This window comes from Ursus arctos, unplaced genomic scaffold, assembly GCF_023065955.2.
Source record: "Ursus arctos isolate Adak ecotype North America unplaced genomic scaffold, UrsArc2.0 scaffold_13, whole genome shotgun sequence".
Classification (NCBI taxonomy): Eukaryota; Metazoa; Chordata; class Mammalia; order Carnivora; family Ursidae; genus Ursus; species Ursus arctos.
Window position 1 is genome coordinate 38960055 of NW_026622797.1, and position 21193 is coordinate 38981247.

The 21193-nt window shown below is 37.7% G+C and overlaps 1 protein-coding gene across 8 annotated transcripts in view; it reads right to left on the reverse strand.

Annotated features, from left to right (window-relative positions):
* PKIB (cAMP-dependent protein kinase inhibitor beta) overlaps positions 1-21193 on the reverse strand; it is a 190718-nt gene that overhangs the window by 9612 nt on the left and 159913 nt on the right. For 3 of the 8 annotated variants that reach the window (XM_044386293.3, XM_048226126.2, XM_048226127.2), the window contains one exon: positions 13563-13673. The exons of 3 other annotated variants lie outside the window; for them this stretch is intronic. In XM_044386293.3, the coding sequence (XP_044242228.1) occupies positions 13563-13653 (91 nt within the window). In that variant the 5' untranslated portion in view covers positions 13654-13673. Of the gene's footprint in view, positions 1-1583; positions 1709-7941; positions 8017-13562; positions 13674-21193 lie in introns of those variants that run through there. 2 more of the 8 variants (XM_044386296.3, XM_026504732.4) reach the window with 2 other exon arrangements.

The window sequence follows — 21193 nt, forward strand, 5'->3', positions numbered from 1 at the left end:
AGTTGAAAATGTAAGAGAGAACAAGGAGAATATTAACCATTTGTTGGTGCTGCCTTATGTATGTTAACTAGTAATAATGAGTATGTATTATCATTGCAATTGAAAAGTACTGAAATACATTCACCTGGCAAAATTAAGAATACACAGATATTCTAGCACAAAAAGTCTCTGAAAGTCATACTTTGACAATTTAACCAAAAATAGTATATCTTTAAGTGTAAGCTTCTCCCTGTACTGAAGAGTCATCTTACCTGCCTGATGTTATTGTCTTATGCAACTTTAATTGCATATGTCTGATTTTTTTTAGAGGGATGATTATATACATAGTAAAGAAGATTTCAAAATGAAGCAAGCAAGTCTAGCTAAGAGAGTCTCCTTTAAAATAGGGTTGGGAGGCCATAAGGGAAGAGGAATTTATGCACATCCTCAACGGAGAAACTATGAACCTTTTGAACTTTTAAACCAGCCGCAAGCCCTCAGCCTGGAATTAACTTCCTCCTCACCATGGCAACTGGATCATCTGTGGTCTTCACTTCTAAAGGAGCCAATCCGGTTTAACAAGCTTCAACTCTTCATTTGCATACACAACCAATCCCGTTAACCTAACTTCAATCCCTCTTGCACAGAGGACCTAAATGAAAACTACACTCCTAACCTTCCACCTTTATAACTCTGCCCCCCTCTTTGTCTTCCTTGGAACACAATTTAGGTGTCTACCTGAATCTGTGTTTCCCAAAAAGCAATTCTAATTGTCCAAATAAATGTATTTTTGCTTTAATTTTCAGTGAATCCTTTCTTGGTCAACATTATAGAGACAGAGAACTGCTCTCTTTAAATGCTTTGTGACATTTAAAAAATATATAACCCATAGAAAGATGAGGAAATAGTACTAATAAATAAATACAGAAGAGAGATTAACTTTCAAGTTCTTTTCATTTTCTGGGCTTAAAAAGCTAATTATGTTTATGTTTGCTAACCAAGGCAGCTGGCTCACTAACAACTTTTCCTCTTTTTCTTCTACAGAATTAGTAGGGGAATCTGGATGAGTTCTGCTTTGTCAACTGTGGATGATTTCAGGAGCTGAAACCATTTGGACATTTGGAGATTTCACAGAAGTCCTTGCATGCCCCCTAGCAAGGTGATGTAATTTTCATCTCTTTCATCTCTTTTGAAAATAGTTTTCAGGGTGCCTTAACAAAAGACCATTACCCAGTCTTACATACACTCACGCCAATATCTGCAGCTCTACAATATCGAAAATGCAACATCAGCACAACTGAAGAGGACAAAGAAATGAAGCGCTGGAGGAATATATATACATAACATGTATGTACTTACATATACATAGGTATGTATACATATGTGTTTATACATATTTATATACATAAAACCACTGGTCAGCTACCGGTGGGCTCAAAAGAGCTGCTAAGAAAGGAGTGTGTTGATATGCTATAAGTATAATCAGAAACAAAAATTTTTGCAATTTCGCTTTCTCCCAATTGAGATGGTCCACCCTCTTAGCTCATACTCATTTTTTTCTCAAGTTTTCTTACTTGAAGCCAAGACTGCAAGGAGGTGGTTACCTTTTCTTTAATCTCTGGGTCCATATCACTCACTTCATCTCTCACAGTGAAACTCATTCTGCATGAAAACTTGAAATAAACTTCTTACCCACTAAATCAGTTCTCTGGGGTATGAGTCAGGCTGTCTGAAAAAAAAAAAACACTTAAAGTAACAAGGAAAAACATATATTTTGGAAAATTAGTGCTTTTCCTGGTCAAAAGAAGGAGAGGATGAAATAGAGCGAGGCATAGACTGGTCTCAGTTGATAAACAAATTCCTTATCTCTCTCTCTTTCCAGCTCTCAGCACCTTAACACCTTATGCTAGATTTCTTCAGTTCTCTGCCTACAGCTCATATTTTGCAAGATTTTCTGTTATGGAGTACAAAAACTTCCAAACTAGGTGAGAGAACTATAATAATTACCTCTTAATGTGTACCAACAAAAACAGATGATTATTTATTCAGCCAGTCGACATTTATCAAGCTCCTACTAAATTATTAAGTGCCAGGCCCTGTGCTAGGCCCCCAAGCTACAAAGAGGAACCCACAGTCTGGTGAGATCAAACACATTCTGATCTTTTCAGTAGCTTTCCTGACCTCAAGTCCTGTTCTTTGGAAATAAAGCTAAAGTATCCACCTCTAAAAATGGGAATCCTAACACATCTATTCACCTAAGTACCAAGACAACTTTAGGCTAAACAGAGCTTACATGAAACGTATACCTGTATAAAAACTATTTTTTTAAACTTAAAGACCTTCCTTTTTTTTTCTGTGCCTCAAGTACAAGCCAAAGGAAATTCTACCTCTTGTCTGTTGACACACATATTATTTTCATGCTTAGATTCTTGCCTGATAATGATTTAAACAGACCCTTCAATATATATTGATAGGCACATGAGAGCTATTTTTTTTTTTTAAGATTTTATTTATTTATTTGACAGAGAGAGACAGCCAGCGAGAGAGGGAACACAAGCACGGGGAGTGGGAGAGGAAGAAGCAGGCTCATAGTGGAGGAGCCTGATGTGGGGCTCGATCCCATAACGCCGGGATCACGCCCTGAGCTGAAGGCAGACGCTTAACCGCTGTGCCACCCAGGCGCCCCTCATGAGAGCTATTTTTATCACGCAGAATTTTTGACAACTTAAACCTATAAAATTCTAAATATAAAGTCAAATTGATTTTCCTATAATCTTCCAGATAAAGTAATGAGCAAATCTGAATACCTTTCTGGCACAATAACATTGTTATACTAAGATAGGGTCACTTATAATAATAACATGGACTTATGTGGATAAAGATAAGAACATCAACTTCACTAACCATGCAACCTCCTTGAGTGTAGGGGTCACATTTAACTGGTCATACTACTTTTTCGTTTCCTGCTAGAAAAACTTACCTGAAACACACCCTCCATGAAGAATTGTAGGGAGTTAGTTTGCCACAGGCCTACCCCTACCCCTTGCAGCTTCCCAAAAAGACCATTAAACATACGTGATACAGACCGAGACACTTCAGTGATACATTAACGTAACGCAGTCAGTTTGTGTCAAAATCTTTTCTACATTCAGACAGTACTCTTTCTGCCATCATCATGACTCCCCCTGCTTCTCTCCAAAACAGATTTTCCTAATTATTAGTACATTATCTTGGGAAGCCCATACGTGTGTGTGGGCGTTATGCGTGATAGGTGGTATCCAAGACACACAGTGATATTTTCAATTCTCCTTTAGATGAACGTAATTCTAAATGGCTATAAATTGTAGCAAAGTATCCCTCCTATCTTACATATGACATAGTTTTGGCCTTTTACTTCCCACCTTTTTATTTCTATCATTTCTGAGTGATCAGAATTGAGAGCACTTATCTTGAATTAGAAGGAATCTTTCTCATTTTTTCCCCCTGCATTACCTCAAACCCTGCTTGTACTCCTTCATTCTCACGTGTTTCTCACATTTTCCTTTCCATTCAAGAGACTCAAATATCATGGTTTTCTTACTTTATTAAGGTACTGGAGCCTACTTAAGGAAGTATTTGGATTTAACTCAAAAAGTATTTCTTTAACACCAACTGTGTGCAAAGCACTGTGCTATTTGCCACAGTAAGTAAGGACTTCCCCAGCTTCAACTGGAGACCTGGAAAGGCTGCATGCCAGGCCACTCCCAGACATGCACAGAGGAGGGAGTGGTTAGCTCCAAAAGAGAAGATGCGGCAGGGCTGCAGAGGGCGGATCACAGAGTAAGAGCGAGCTAATTCCAGAGAGAAACTGCTCTCAGATCATCCACTTCTCATCTTTGCCTTTTCCAACCATTTTTGGACACAAAGTGTTCTTAGATTTCAAAAAAGGCACAAAGACTTTCCAAGCCCACAAAAGCCCAAGAACTGAATTTGCACTACTGGGAAAATGAAATAATTTTGAGGATCTTAAGGTTTGCTTGCACCATTCCCATATCAGAGTGAATACAACCTGTCCGTGCAGGGGGGATTCAATGCAAGTCCTAAGAAGTCAGTTCCTTTTTTAATGAGACCGTGGTTTTAAGATGTCAAGTGACTTTTGATGACATCAGTAGGAAGGAGAAAAAGGGAAGTTAATCTGACCAACATGGTCATGGTAGAAATGCTTTTGTATCCCTCTACCAAGTACATGGGCTGGCACATAGTTGCTTAATAAATTCAATAAATAAAATTGAATTAGTAGCTAATATCTATAAATTATGGGCAGGCAAACATAGCCAGTAAAGGTGATTTTAATTACCAATATTCTCAATAAAGACTGAAAGTTCAGTTAATCAAATATTAAAATGAATTTTATAACATTATCAATAAAGTAGCTTTGGGGGCAGGATGTAGGCTAGTGGCAAATACAATGCCTTGCAGGTGTGGGTAACATCAATTGTCATATGCAGAGCAGACGTTAATGCAAAAACTCTTATGGAATCACCCTCATCCAAGGCATCTGAATAGTTACACTATTCAGACATCAGATCTCCTGAAGGGATTCATAAACATTAAACTGTGAACAAACTGTCCTACCTGAAGTCAGTTACACACAATTCTATCAGCTTTCCCTTGTACAAATATGCAGTCCTCTAACACTTTAAATAGCCCAGATCCTATAGTTTTAACTCATTCAGCTAATTCTCTTTTACCATTTTCATTCTCAACAAGGGGAAAAATAGAGCCTTTTCTCCTCTGGGCTTATTTTCTTTGCCTAAGATTATTATTGAGAGTGATACATCTATGACAAAAAATAGTCCCATAATTATTCTTCCAGTGTAAAGGTAATGTAGAGCAATAGCTTAAGCTTGGACACTTTAAACTGCATTGCTTTTATTTCAGAAAACCTTTAGAACTTATATATGCTTATCTGTCTTCAAAAGGAAAAACACAATGATACAAAAGAACTATTTTTACTAATGTACACAAACTTATGTATATAAACGTGTACCATATTCATCAAAGCCATTACTTTAAAAAGCTACCTATGTATTCCACCACTCAAAATATTTTTGTGATTTCATCAGTGCCACCCACTTTATACCCCTATATAATGGTAGAATAATGCTACATTTAAAAAATAACATTATATTTTATAGTGAACTGTTTTTAAGAACTATTCCAATTGATCACCCATTTCTTTGTACTGAAATGACTTCAGGGTTTTTTTCAAAGCTTCCTTAAGTAATTTAGATTTGCATATATTCAGAAAAATTCTATTTTAAGATTTCAAAGCAGAGCTTTGAGCCATGAGAGCATTACTGAACTACCTTAACATACCCTTGGAATGACTGCCCTTAAATTAGTCCTCATATTTATTAGCAGTCCAAATGGAGCAATGGAAAGTTTGGTCACCTTAAAAGCAAGCATGTAGTGGAATATTGCTTTGCCTTCTAATAAACTTGCAACTTCAACAAGACATTTAACTTCTCCGTTAATTAAATTTCCACATTTATCAAAAGTAGAATTTATATTACCTATTTTACTACCATGGAATCCAACAAATTAATGGATATAAATGTGCTTGGTTAACAACCACGCAAATGAAATTTGTTTAGAGATCAATCATAATAACTTACAGGCACTATAATAGATTATCATTATAAACATTGATTGTCCTGTTAAAGTAGGCTTTTCATTTGGCTCTAGACACAGCCTCTGACATTGTAAGTTATAAAGACTAGAAAAGATTAACACAGAGATATTTCCAGAAATTTGGTGTTTAGTGGGGAAAAAAGAGCATAAAAAATTTACATTCTGCCCCCTGAATCCCCTCCAAGTTGGCTACCTTTCTGCAACATCTGTTCGAGATAAGCCACCTGTCACAGAAGACCACATCTCCCTTACACCATTCATCATGGTTTCTCCCTAAGGGTAAACCGTTTGTATACCTTCAGCAACAAACCATGTTTGAGTGTTTCATTACTAGTTTAAATGGAATGGGAATTCTCAATTTCTTCGTGACACCTGAAAAACAATTCTTAATCTGACTAATAACATAATGACATAAAATGGCGAGGAAAGAAGGATCATGAAATTCTCGAGAGAATTCTGCTTTCTCAGTAAAGGCTCACCACACCATTTAAAACAATGTCTTCTCCCTGTCACTTCTAACCTCCCTTAACTTGCTCTACTTTCCCCTAGCACTCAGTAGCTTTAACACATATTATAACTTACTATGATTGCCCTGCTGTTTACTATCTCCCTCTACTACAATGTAAGCTTCACAAAAGTACAGGTTTTTGTAGGCATAGGTTTTTATAGGTTTTTCATTGTTGTACCCGTAGCACTAAGTCATGCCTTACACTCACTTAGTAGGTACTCTGATAGAGTTTGTTTACTGAATGAAACAATTATCCTTCCATGTCCCTCTTTCAAAATGAATTATTTTCTTTTTGCATATGAAAATAATACAAGCTCATTGTTGGAAAAAAATGACAGTTCTTCAGGAAGAAAAAAAAGGAAATTGCCTTTTACCCATTATCCAATGACAGCACTATTATAATTCTGGTGCATATCCTTCCAGAATTTTTTCAGTGTTCATATACACAGATGCACACAAAGATCTTACATGACTTTTTTCTATAACTTGGATTATATTTATTTAATATAATTTTATTATATCTTTTATAAATCATTCGATCATATCTTTTAAAATATAATTGTTTTCAGGCCAACATAATTCTAAATTTTTAATGAAAGTTTGAAAAAAAATTTTCTAGAAAGCCAACATTTCAGGGCTTATACCAACTATGTAAAATAGACATAGCCAAAAGCTCAAACGTGAAAAACATGACTGAAGACTGAAATCATTCACAAACCTTTCCTTCACAAACCTTTCCTTAATTAAATTGAATAAAGTCGATCTATAGGTAAGATGCTTTTTTAAATGTACACAACTTTAAAGTTCCAGTATGTCTTTTTCTCCTATTTCATCAAAGTAAAAATATCCTTTGGGATATCTTTTAGTCCCTTTTTGAATAGATTTAATTTTCATCCTTTTTTTTCTTCCAACTGAGAAAAACGAGAAATGATTGAGCCTTTTCAAGCTCTGATTTGTTTCCTAAGTTCTCTTCAGTATTTTATTTTTCTTTGCAGAAGAAGAAATCATTTTAGTGTTTCATCAAGCAAAAAATTCAATCAAAATCACAGTAGCAAAAATTTTAAAGTTGTTTTGAGGATTTTCTGGGTCATATAGGCAAAAAAAATTCCCAACCAAATAGCAAGTAACTTCAGAAAGAAAAGTCATACCATTGAAATATTTTTGTTCATCAAATTATATATATTGACGTTTGTCTACAATTAACAGAAGTGAAATTATTTATATGGATGCATCTAACATTTTACAAAAGGCTTTTGTAAAAATAATACATTCTGTTACTATGTTTCTTTAATATTATATAAGTTCATTAGAAAAAATGAATCTTCACAAAAAATGATATCTAAAATATATTCAACAGGCATAATAAAAAAGTTCAAAGCCAATATATATAATAATTTTCAAAACAAGTGCACAGAAAAACACAGTAAGGGAAATATCCAAAATTTTAACAGTTCTTTTGAGTGGTGTTATTATACATGATTTCTATTCTTTTCTTTGAACTTTGTTTTCTCTAAATTTCCTATGATGAAGATTTTCATTATGTGAGAAAAGGCATAAACATGTGTTGAGTACACACCATTTTAAATCACTTTAGTGAGATTCAATGCGTGTGATTCTGTACTGTGGGGTGGTCAGTAGTATCTTCATTTTAAAGGTGAGAAAACTGAGGATCATAAAAATGAAATGATTTGGCTAAGCAATGGAGCTAGCAAGTGGCAGAGGCAAGACCAGAACCCATTTCATCTGACACCTCATACGTTGCTCCTTCTATTACATCTCACCAAATATTTGTTGAACAGAGACTCAGCCTTCACTCAGCCAACTGTTATTGAGCATCCTTCATTCAGTGCAAGATTCTAGAGAAATGAGACCAAACACTGTAATTACCAGAGTGGGGATACACACATAAAGCATAATGCATGGTCTTTACTCTGAAAAAGTATGTGACCTAATTGTACAGATGAAATACATGCACATTAAAGGGGATGTAAAAACAGAAGTCAACATTTGATATATCCACATAAGTGGTATAAATGAAAAATGCTATAGAAATATAAAAGGGAAATGGCTACTGAATTCTGGGGTGATTAAAAGAGACTTCATAGAAGCTATAGAATACACATCGTGCCCTAATATTTGGGAGGGATTCATACAGATAAAAAAGACATGAAAAGGCTTACCAAGCCAGGGAAATAATTTAAGCTAACTCATGAAGAAATGAGTGTAACAGGCAACTTCCAAGTAATGGAAAAGGAAACATCTAGCTCTCATGGAATGTTAAGCCACATAGAGCTGGAAAAATAAGTTGGAGCATAATCATCACTGGAACCCAAATTGCAAAGAAAATGAATGCCATTAAAAGGAGATTGTGGGGGCACTTGGATGGCTAAGTTGGTTAAGCATTCCCCACTCTTGATTTCAGCTCAGGTTGTGATCTCTTGGTCCTGAGTTCAAGCCCCGTGTTGGGCTCCATGCTCAGCAGGGAGTCTGCTTCTCTCTCTCTCTCTCTCTCTCTCTCTCTCCTTCTGCCTGCCCCCCCACTCGCCCACACAAGCACGCGCTATCTCTCAAATAAATAAATAAATCTTAAAAAAAAAAAAGGAGATTGTGTTCCTCCCTCTGAGCACTGGGGAACCGCTAACATTTCTAAGTCACACAATTAAATTGTGCATAAGATGCATTGTCTGCAAATAGAGACGGATGTGAAGGAGTACTGTTAGAAGGCTATTACAAATGGAAGTTCTGTAAACAAATCCACTGTAAGAGTGATATGCTGATTACAAAATTTACATGTAAATGCAACATATCCAAGAATAACTTCTTATTTAAAAAGGAGGGAAAAAGATAGAAGGATTTACAATGAGGACTCATTATAAAGTTTAAGGACTTAGATCATCAGATATAAAGATTCATTACAAAGTTTTAGGTATTAAAATAGTGTGGCATTCTTCAAGGATAGACAGAATGATAGAATAAAATAGAGATTCCAGAAATAGACACATAGACATATGGGCCCTTGATTTGTGAAAAGGGCAAAGCTGGTAATGTGGTCACTGAACCATTGCTGGTGATCTTGGAGGATTCACAGAGAGGATACAACAGAAAACTAGACACTGACATTGATGGGAAGATTGTTGATCATGGAAAAAAACAGATGGGGCTTATGATAATTTGTGACAAAATTCTAGGATTATTAAATAAGTGACTTCAGGTCACGGTGTCTTCCCTTGAATTTTGTATTTAAATATTGTCATGCAGATAAGTTGAAAGCACAGTGTGTAACCTCCATTTGATTTCAAGAATTGGTAACAGCAACATTTACTCTCTCTCTCTCTAAACATACACACAATTTTTGTCAACCATTTGAAAGGAAGCTTCTGATACCATAACACTTCATATCAAATATTTCAACATGTATTTAATAACTACATTCTTCTTTATATCCATAATATCACTATATTTCCACAGCTTCTTATTTTGCACATTGCAATTCTGAGATAATTCCCCCTTTCCCCTAAAGTACAGCTTTTTAGAAATTCCTTTGGGAAACTAGTGGTTTTTGTATGTCTGAAAAGAACTATTTTATCCTCATCTTGGTATACTATTCTAGGTTGAAGTTACCTTCAACAAGCACTTCACAATACTAATCTACTTTATTCCATTTTTGCTGTTAAGTTTGTTGAATATGATAATTTTATGTGGCAACTTGGATGAGCCATAGGGTGCATTCTTGTGCACACACAATATTCTGGGTGTGTCTGTGAGGGTGTTTCTGGAATTAACATTTGGATCAATGGACTGAGTAAAGAAGATGGCCTTCTCCAATGTGGACGGTCATTGTCCAATCCACTGAAGTTCTGAATATAATAAAAGACTATGTAAGGAAGAATTTGCTCTCTCTGCCTGACTGTCTCACTGCTGGGGCATCAGACTTTTCCCTGTCTTCAGACTTGGACTGGGACCGAAACTTACACCATCGCTCTCCTGCTTCTCAGGCCCTCAGACTTGGAAGGGAACTATATCATTGTCTCCCCTGGGCCTCCAGCTTGCTGACTACAGATCTTGAAATTTCTCAATCTCCATAATAGCATGAGTCAATTCTTTATAATAAGTATATACCCTACTGGTTCTGTTTTTCTAGAGAATCCTAAGTAATACACTAATGGTATAATTGCCATTCTGGGTGGTTTGTGAAGTCTTTTTTTCTGGCTTATTTTGAGGATTTCTCTCTTTGGTGTTCTGAAATGTCATACAAGGTACCTAGGTGCCTTTTTGTTTATCTGTCTTAAGATTTGTTAGTATTCCTGAATTTAAGACTTTCACCAATTCTGGAAAATTCTCAGGTGGTATTTATTTGAATATTACTTTTTATCCTTTATTCTTTCCTTGGGAATTCCAATTAGACACATGAGATAGACACTCTATTAACCATGTCTCTCAACCTCTCATAGTTTCCCCTTCTTTTGTTTCTCTGTGCTATATTCCGCATAATGTCTTCATATCTTCCCATTCACTAGTTATCTCTTCATCTGTGTCTAATCTGCTACATAAACTACCCATAAAGTTTTAATTTATAGTTTCCATTTCTAGACACTCTGTTTTGCTCTTTTTCAGGTCTGCTTCACTGTATTATAATATTTTGTTCTTTATTCATACATAACTTAAATACCCTCATTTATGTTTTCAAATATATTGTCTATTTTCTAAAATTCTGTATGAATAATCCTAATATCTGAATTCTTTATACTGTAATTATGTATTTGTTTCTGTGTAATCTATCTCATGGTGGCTTATTTCCTTGCATGTTTTATGATTTATGGTTGTAACCTTATATTTTTTATTTTTATCTTATTTAATTATTTTATTTTATTATTATTATTTTTGGAGAGAGAGTGTGCAAGCTGGGAGGCGCAAAGGGCGAGAGATAATCCTTTTTTTTTTTAAAGATTTTATTTATTTATCAGAGAGAGAGATCACGAGCAGGGGGAGGGGGAGAGGGAGAAGCAGATTCCTTGCTGTTCCGGGAGCTCGATGTGGGACTTGATCCCAGGACCCTGGGATCATGACCTGAGCCAAAGGCAGACGCTTAACTGACTGAGTCACCCAGGTGTTTCTAAACTTATATATTTTAAAACTTTTTCCTTGAAATTACCTGATACCCTAGTGAAAGTGTTTTCCTTTATATAGGCTCTAAATTTGCCTCTACTAAGGTCTGGGAGCACTACCAAATCGGTTAGCTTTAAATTCTCAGCATGAAATTTTTCACACTACAAAGTTGCAAACCTGTGTGAGGTTCCACTTGTAATAAATGATCAGGAGAATTTTTCCCCCCTTTTCCACCCAAGTCAAGGACAAGACTGGCAAGTATCCTTATTGTTTCCTCTGAAGGTTAGGGCTTTGCCATATTATCCTTGGACTAAGCATGTCACTCAATAACCTAAGCCTTATGCTGGTGACCCAATTTGATTTTCCAACTTGAATGGTTCCTAAGTTTCTTTCCTTGTCTCCAGAACATGGCTTTTCAGAAACTGTGAGTTATTGGGGAACTCAGGGAAGTGAGTACACCACTCACATGCTTCTAGATTTGTGGTTTCTCATTTTCAGGGCTTGTGAAGAATTCTCTTATTTGCCCACATGAGCATCCATTTTAAAAAGTTTTGAAAAGGGGGCACCTGGGTGGCTCAGTCGGTTAAGTGTTTAATTCTTGATTTTGGCTCAGGTCATGATTTCAGGGTCATGAGCACAAGCCCTGCATAGGGCTCCATGATAGGCATGGAGCCTGCTTAAGATTCTGTCTCCCTCTCCTTCTGCCCCTCCCCTAATGTATGTGTGTGCATGCTCTGTCTAAATAAATAAATAAATAAAATCTTAAAAAATTTTTTTGAAAATATATCCTACATTGTAGAGTGTTGTGTACTAGGACTTTCTAAAAGACATTAAGTTTTCCATTATTTCATAAAAGGAAGTTTTAGTTAAATTTCAATAATTTTTTAAAAAATAATGCTGTCTTGTTTCATCGTAAAGTGGTGGAGACAAAGGGGTTTTATTTTATTTTTATATTTTAAGTGATCTCTACATCCAACATGGGGCTCAACTCACAACCCTGAGATCAAGAGTTGGATCTTCTAACAACTGAGCTAGCCAGGTGCCCCTCAATAATTTTTTTTTTACCCAAGTAACAGCAAGATATTCATTTCACTCAGTCAAAAAAACAGATGTGCAATGATGTAAATGCATTATTCTTTAACAGAACTTATTTTAACTCACAGATCCCCATCTTTCCTTCAAAGAAGAAAACAGCCTTCTGATTTCAAGTATAATCATTCATTTCCACATTAAAATTTATTCTCTCTGGGGTAAATTTCCAACCAATTCACAATCATACAGAGAATTCATTTCTCCATGTGGTGTAAGGCCTAAAATTAAGGCTCAATATTATATGCTGCCTTGACATCTGGTAAAATTGGGAGGGCTTCAAATGGCCTAAATATAAGTTTCCCTCCCCACTCTGTTCACATGGATAAAGTACGCTAGCCAAACAATCAAAGGGCCCAGGCACAGTTCCTACTTACCCTTAAACTGTGGTTTTGCAAGCCTGTGGAATTATTCAAACAAACCAATCAAACCAGGAGGCACCACACACTCATATTACTACAAAGTCTGCCTCCTATAGTCCTTAGTTGTTCACTCTGTTCCTGAGTACAATCCCTATGCAGCCCTGCATGGCCTTCAGTATCCTTCTCCCTGATCTATAAATATATGTGACTAATAATTTGCTGTCAATCTCAGCTGTTCAGTGGCAAGTTCTGTATGTTTAGCTATGTTTAGCTATTTCCATATCCCCAAGACAGGAATCTCTCCCTTACCAATGGGGTGAATAAGAGGCAATAAAAACCACTGTGTCCCAAACCACATGATATGCTCCACTGTGACTGAGGACACCTGCTCAGCCTTAATTAATTGCTCTTGGTTAACTTAACAGATTCTGTGATATGGTAAGCCTGCCTGGGATGGAACAGCTAATTGCTGGCAGGTTTGGGATATGTCCTGTGTGGTATTCTGTTGTTTTTGCCAGGCTTTGCCATCATTTTCCAACCTAAAACTCTCTTGACCCCAAGATGAGAATTGTTATTTCACTGTATCCCGCTACAACCTGGTGACGTCAGGTTTAGTCTGTTTGGCAGGTGGTCTCTTCTTACCAAGGATCAGCCTACATCACTGTGTCTGGCCTGGTACTATCATCAGCTGCTTGGGGAAGCTATACGGACATTGTTTGTAATTGTGCATCTCTGGGACAGGCCCACAGATAGCCTTTTGTGAGGTTTGTGGAAAGAAAGGAGATCACCACCCTGTAGAGAATTGAGCATGGCATCCCAGTTGTTGTTCATGTAAGGGTAGTGACCTTGCTGGTTTCCTGTGCCGCTGCTTCCCTTGCCACTGTTGCTTGCGCTCTCCTGACCCTCAGGAGTATCGAGGTGCACATCCACATCCATCGTGGCCCGTGGCCCAGGGGCTGGTGAAAAAAAAAAAAAGGTAGGGGGAGGAAGGAACATTGATACTCAACTGCTCTCCAAAACAAAACTCATAGCCAATGTACCTAGGCTTTGCTCAGTATTGCTGCCTACCAGTACACTAAAGGGCTAATCTTGCAATCATTGGCCTTATGGTCTCCGTCCAAGCCACAGACAAAATGACTTTACTGGATATGGGCCTTGATCCCAGGAAGACTGGCATCACCAAGATGAAGAGGTAACCCCCTAAAAAGGAGGCTACCAAGCTCCTGAACTTTTCCCCATAAATATCTAGAAGGTCTTCACTACAGGTGATTGTGCAAACAGAAACTGAAAGCTGCAACTTTATGTGGCTAAAACCTAAACTATTTTCAGGGAATTTGAACAGAGGGAAAAAAAAAAAAAAAAGGAAGTCCACATGACAGAAGAGGTGGGGCCACAGCAGAGGAGGGTTTTGATCCACAACAGAGGAGGTAGGCCCACAACTCTTCCCCTGCACCACTCTGCTCCCCATGTCTCTGTTGCAACACAGATCCTAATCCTCAATAAAACACCCGTGGCACCCTTGTGGCATCATGAAGGGTTTAATCCAAATCGAACTTAAGCCCATGGTCTATAAACCAACTACTGATACTGGGGATACCCCCAACCCTGATGATACTGATTTGAGGTTCTCTGGGGGAAGAAACTTATAAATAGGATAGGAGTGGGGAGCACCATTTCCCACCCCCACCTCAAGTATATCCAGTGACCAAACAACAATAATAAGATAAATATAAAAAGAAAGAAAGAACCCTGAATACAGGGAGAGAAAACCAACAAGAAACAACTTAAAACAAAGGCCCATAATTTGACCTAATTGGAAATCCAAAATTTACTAGAAACACTTATATAGCAAAAGATAAAAGGGCACTGATTGGCTTGTGTATCTTTATAATCTAGGTTCTGAACTAATTTTTTAAAAAGATTCATTTATTTATTTAAGAGAGAGAGAGAGAGGTGAGGAAGGGGTAGAAGGAGAGAATCTTTAAGCAAACACCCTACTGAGCATGGAGCCCAACATAGGGTTCGATCCCATGACCCATGAGATCATGACCTGAACTGAAACCAAGAGTTGGACGCTTAACAGACTGAGCCACCCAAGCACCCCTGAATTAATTTTAATATTTGCAGAGATTCATCAATTGGTCTTAATGAATACTAAGGCTAAAATTACAGTTATTCCTTGAATCCCACTAAAGGTAAACATGGTATCCCCTATAATCAGGGATTTACTTAAAGGAGTTACTGAATATAAGGTAGAAGACAAATAGGTATGACTCTCCTTAACTGTAGGAACTTTTGTCTAGCTTAAATTCCCTATGGTTATAGCACTCACTGACCTAAAATATCCCATAGTGAGCATGGACACTCTGACCCAGTAAAAAATAAATGAAAATTACTGGCTTAACAAAATAAGAACTCATGACCCATCCCCCACTCTCCACACCCCCAACCCCATTAAATAGTTAACATGACTCAATGCAATTTAAAACAAGATCCTCAAGGATTAAAAACTTTTTATTTAACAGGTAATGAGTGAATCCTTCCCTGATCCCACTGCTATTCCATTTAACAGCATTATTTGGCCTGTTCCTTAAATCTGAAAGAAATGAATGGTGGTCTATAGTGAATTGCCACAACTGTAATGCTACGGTCCCATCCCATTAAAGCCTCTACACCCAACAACCTAATTATTGAAATTGCTGACTATATCCAATCAGCACTGGGCTCCATGTTCAGCAAGGAGTCTGCTTGGGATTCTCTCTCTCCCTTTCTCCCTCTCCCCCTGACCCTCCCCACACTGTGCTCTGTAAATAAATAAATAAAATCTTTAAAAAGAAAAAAAAGAAACAGGCATTGACCATCTCAGCACTCACATGGTTAAGACAACTTCAACATCTTTAATCTCTTTTGGGTTCTGGATGTAATATATTCTTTAATTACAAATTTTACTTAATGTCACTAATGTTGTTATTTATAAATTAGCCCACCTTGAAAGAGGATCCCACCAATAAAAGGCTCTAAAATCTGTCCAAATTGAAATCAACAAGCACTCCAGTTTGTGCCCTCAGAAACCTCTTCACCCTAGAGGCTTCAGTAACCATGTTTCACGGCTCCTGGAGTTTCTGGACCACCTATACTGGCCATAAGTTGCCCATTGACTTCTGATGCAAGAAACTGCCTTTCTTGGGTTGGTGCTATATACCATTAGAATGGGAATTACTGGCCATATAGTGGTTTTTTTCTGGAAATAAACTCTCACAAACCTTGAGCCTCTGACCCCTTGTACCTGGCTAGCCATTATGCCTTGAGTTATTAAAGCAGCACCCCAAAAGCTCAGCATAGCTTCTGAGTCTTCCTTGCTACTGGATAAAGTCAAGCCTGGGCCCTCGATATAATCCACCTGCAGAGGGGGTGGCCTCTCCTGCCTTCAGTCTCTCAACAGATGCCACAGTGCTGGTGGAGGCCATGCCTCTCCCAGAGCCCTCAGCTACTTGGGCAGCCCATTAGAATCAAAGGAATGATCAGCAGTGGGAGTTCATACATTTTACTGATAATATCACTACCGTCATACATGATGGGACCAGTGAAGAGCTTCTGCTTTTCATCCCATAACCAGAATGTCCCTGATAAAGGAGAAAACCCAAAGGTCAGCATGATTGGCACACTTTAGGTGATAACAGTTGGCCCCATTGGTACATTTTTGTACATTGCCTAAGAGTTGCCCCCCTTTGGGGTAAAGAACTCTGGGAGTCTCTTTACAGATACCCAAAATAAAAATCAAGGAACAGATTTCTCTACATATACTAAGACTACAATATAAAGCTCACTAGGATACCCCTTATCCCTTTTGGAGTTCTAGATACACTAATAGTGGCCAAAGCACTCATTTCACTTGTCAGAATACACAATACTGGGATCTTGAAGAAAACATTCAAACTTTCAGCTCATCTATAGGACCCAGGCAGCCAGCCCAAGGCAGCAAGTTTAATTAAGAGGCTGAATGGGCTCCTCAAAGTACTATTTAAGTCACAAAGTAAAAAATTCATGTGGACCCCTGGGGATATTGACTCTGTACACTAATGCCACACAGATTTCTGCCTTGGCGTGTGATAAAATAGACCTCAAATGGCCTAACCACAAGTTCCCCTCCCCACACTGCCCTCATGGATACGGCTGCTTTGCCAAACAACCCTCCCTATCAAAGGAACCAGGCATCGTTCCTGCTCATCCCTGAGCAGATTTCAGTTTCCTGACTGCCTGCAGAATTATTCAAATAAGGCAATCATATCTTCCCACAGGAGCCAAGAGGAACCCCACCTTCTTAATACTACAGAGCCTGCCTCCCGCAACCCTTGTTTACTCTGTTCCCAAGTGCAGGCTCTATGTAGCCCTGAACAGTGTCTTCCTACCCAAGGCTGTACGTATATGTGACTAATAAACTGCTTCTGATTTCATCCGATCTCATCCGTCCAGTGTCAGGTGTCCTGTGTTTACCATCCCCACCACCCTCAGGTTGGAATCCCTCCTTCACCAATGGGGTGAATAGGAGGCAACTAAAACACCTACCACCAATACCACTTTCCTTTCTCTCTTGAAAGGGAGCCATAAGTGTTAGGGAGAAGAGGCATCAGGTTTGCAGATGTCCTGTGACCATGCAGACCCTCATGGAGTTACAACTTCTCTTGTTCTTCATTGTACACTGAGCTCCACTGCTGTTGTCTCATGTATGACCAGAACCTCAGGTAGAGGTATATGCATCTGCATCCTCTTTGTTCCAAACCTAGGATATTTAGGGCCGAGGATCTATTTAAACCACCCTGTGCCCTTCTTGAGTTCATTTCAGTCTTTCTCCTGAACTCTTCTGGGGTTCTGGGAAGTCCACGTGGCCCATCTGCTGAGGCACTTCTCCTCATCATTGTTTCTGTACCTTTCTAGGGATCTACTAAATATGAAGCTTCTTTAAGATGCTGTTTCCCTGAGAATTAAGTCATAGGTCTGTCTATACTTGGATTTCTTAACCTCATTCGAATTTCTATTGCTTAATTCCCCTCCAGCTCGACCCAGAGAACTGAGGTTGCGGGCACCTTCCCAGAGACTCAGATAATACCTAGGGCCTCGTCACATCTTGAATTCCTCTCTCACCAACTAGTGAATGATTCAATTCTCTTCCTGGAAACAAAAACGAACTTTTATGTTGTTATATACACTTTCCCACTCTAAAGTCTATTCTCAATTCTCTAGCTACAGATAGCTTAAAAAATCCTTTCTCTCAGGAAGTCAGGTTATTTCCAGAGGCAACTTCAACTTTCAAGACTCTGGCTCTTTGTTTGCATTTTAAAAAACTAATTAGGGCACCTGGGTGGTGCAGTTGGTCAGTCAGGTTACGCATTTGACTCTGTTTTGGCTCAGGTCATGATCTCAGGGTCATGAGATGGAGCCCCGCGTTGGGCTTTCATGCTCAGTGTGGAGTCTGTTTAGGATTCTCTCTCCTTCTCCCTCTGTCCCTCCCGCTTGTGCTCTCTCTCTCTCTCTCTAAAATAAATAAATCTTTAAAAAAATTGATCAGAAACTTAAGTGACCATGTATCATTGCACAACAAACTATGTCTAAAGAAAGCATTAAAGGAAGTATAAAGGAGTAGTTATTTTAATTATCAGCTCTACACATCTAAAACAGTGACTCTTAATTGAGCCTTTACTTACCTAGGTATAATGTATTGCATTATATACATTATTTTATTTAAACTTTACCACAAAAGTCAGAGATACAGGGTCAGGTGAGATAGGGTGGGAATTATACCCATAATTCAAATGAGACAACCAAAATTGAATCTTTCAGATATTAGGAACTTGCTCTAAATTAGGATTTAAGCCCTGCTACATGTGATTCCAAAGCATGGTTTTTTTTCTTCGTTTCATATTATTGCCTCCCTTCTAGATTCATAGACCCTTATATGTTTAGAAGAGATTAGATAGCATAAAAATGCCCAGAATTATAAAGTTAGGGACCAGACACTACCTAAAATTCACCTACTACACCATCCATCATACACATGAATCACTATATCAAGAAGATTTTCTTGCTTTGAACCTCATATTCTCCATAGTGTTGAACCAAATTCACAACATTTTTCAAGCAATTCATCTAATATGAACATTTTCATTCAATTTTCAATCGTAAAAATAAAGATCATACGATTGCAATAATATGCACAACTTTGAATAAAAGTTTTTTGTTCTCTTTATACTTCTAATTAACTATTATATGATATACATATACAGTATAATTATATAATCTATGAATACACACATTCAGATGTCTTAAAATTCTTTCCCAGAATAAAATGAAAGCAAATTCCTATTGCTGGTGGTATAAGCTTCTCTATAATTTAATTACTGCTATTTTCAGATTACTATTTTTACCTTCCAACTTACCTTACATCACAATTAAAATTCAATAATAATAGTAAGAGGTCAATATAAACTTTTATGTAAAGATCATAATGCTTTTGGGGGGGAGGGTAATTCTAGACTATTTATTTATTTGTTTATTTTTCCTGTACTCTATCTTTGTGGTTCTAGTTTGCATTTTGTGGAAAGACATTTTCTGATTACAAAGGAAAGGAGGCCCCAAAGAATGCAACAAAGGAAATTCAGTATTAGATTTACTGGGGGTAGCTGACTATTGACTGCAATGTATTTATTAGGCTTTTTAGTCATTTTTATACAGTAAGACAAATAAATATGCATTTTACTGTAAAATTCTGAACTTTCCCCTTGAAAGCTATAACTATGATTTGGTGACCTTCTCCAAGCTGCCCCAGCTATATACACCTTGGCTGGAAGATCCTTTAGCTCAGTAGCTGCTAAATGATCAGGCACTCTGCTTCATCCATCTGCTCTAACAGAGACCTCTTTGGAATTTTTTAATAAGCTTTGGATACTTTCTTTTTATAGCTTTGCCAACACTATCATAATGCATCCTGACACCAGGCAGTGTAAATTAATTCCTCTTCCGTCTTATGAGCCACTTCACGGGGAAGAACCAGATTTTTCACCTTAACACTTGATTAAATTGTGGAAAGAAGAAGACCAAAAAGTAGGTCTCTGAGAAAATTGTATCTCACTTATGCCAGCCTGGAGACTAAAAGTAAATTTAAAGCAAATTAGCTCTTCCTAAGATTTATTTTTTTAAGTCTTGATAGGGGAGAGGGAGAAAAATAGATAGAGGGAAAGAGGGGGCAAGGGTGGGTAAAAGCCTATTTACCTAAAATTCATCTTATGCCAGATGAACTAGAACTTCCCATATTTGCCTGCTCATAAGGCTCACCTGGGTAGTCTGTTAAGAATACAGACTAGAGCCTTCAATTACGTGTGTTTGACACCATGTGCATTGTAAGCACCCAAGGAGATTCATGTTGTCACACAAATTTGGGAATGGCTGAATTGCAGTAAAGGTTTGAGGTCAGATTCCCTAATAATATGCTGAAAACCCCCCCACAGAAACAAACATAAGTCCATATATTACTGGCTTCAGGGTCTAACAGCATGTATCACCCTGAAGAATGGTTGTTTTACCAAAGTATACCAATGCACATACACAATCTTAGAGATCTATTCATCCAATTTCCAAGGTTATTGCAAATTTTCTTGTAGTAGATTAAAAATTAAATAAATCACAAAATTGACTTTTTCCAGAGCTGTTCTATCAGGACATATACTAACGGCTTTGCTATATCAATCATCCCCTGGGCTTTTTCACCATTCATTCTTAACAGTCAACCCTAAAGTCCACCACTAAATAAGTTTAATATATTTTGCACGAAAAGTTCTGTGTGGGTGACTTCTTTTACCCCTAGAAGACCCTACCTCCTGGGAGGCAAGAACAAATAGGTTCTACGTGTGGACAGTGGATAGTAGTTGTTCAATGAGTGCTTTCCAAATGAACTTCACATCAATCTGACTTTGCAATCCATGTCATTTGTAGATCCTGTCTGAGCAGATGGGAAGCTTATGTTATCAAACCTGAAAACACTCATTGGTATTTCAAGCATTAGTACATTTATACTCTAGGCCTGGCAATATTTCTGAACAAGAAAGATGTTTCAAGTCAACCTGATACTCTGATCCATTTCACATAAGATTTTTTTTTTAAGATTTTATTTATTTGAAAGGGGGGGGGCACAAGCAGGGGGAGTGGCAGAGGGAGAGGGAGAAGCAGAGTCCCCGCTGAGCAGGGAGCCCAATGTGGGGCTCCATCCCAGGACCCTGGGATCATGACTGGAGACAAAGGTAGACGCTTAACCGGATGAACCACCCAGACACCCCAATTTCACATTGGATTTCTCATTGTTATCCTTTAACATTTGATTAAGGATGCTGAAGAATTTTAGTATAGAAAAATTCCCCTAAATCCATCATAATTAAAATAACTGAAGAAAATACTAGAAAGATGACTCATTTGTAATAATCTGAAA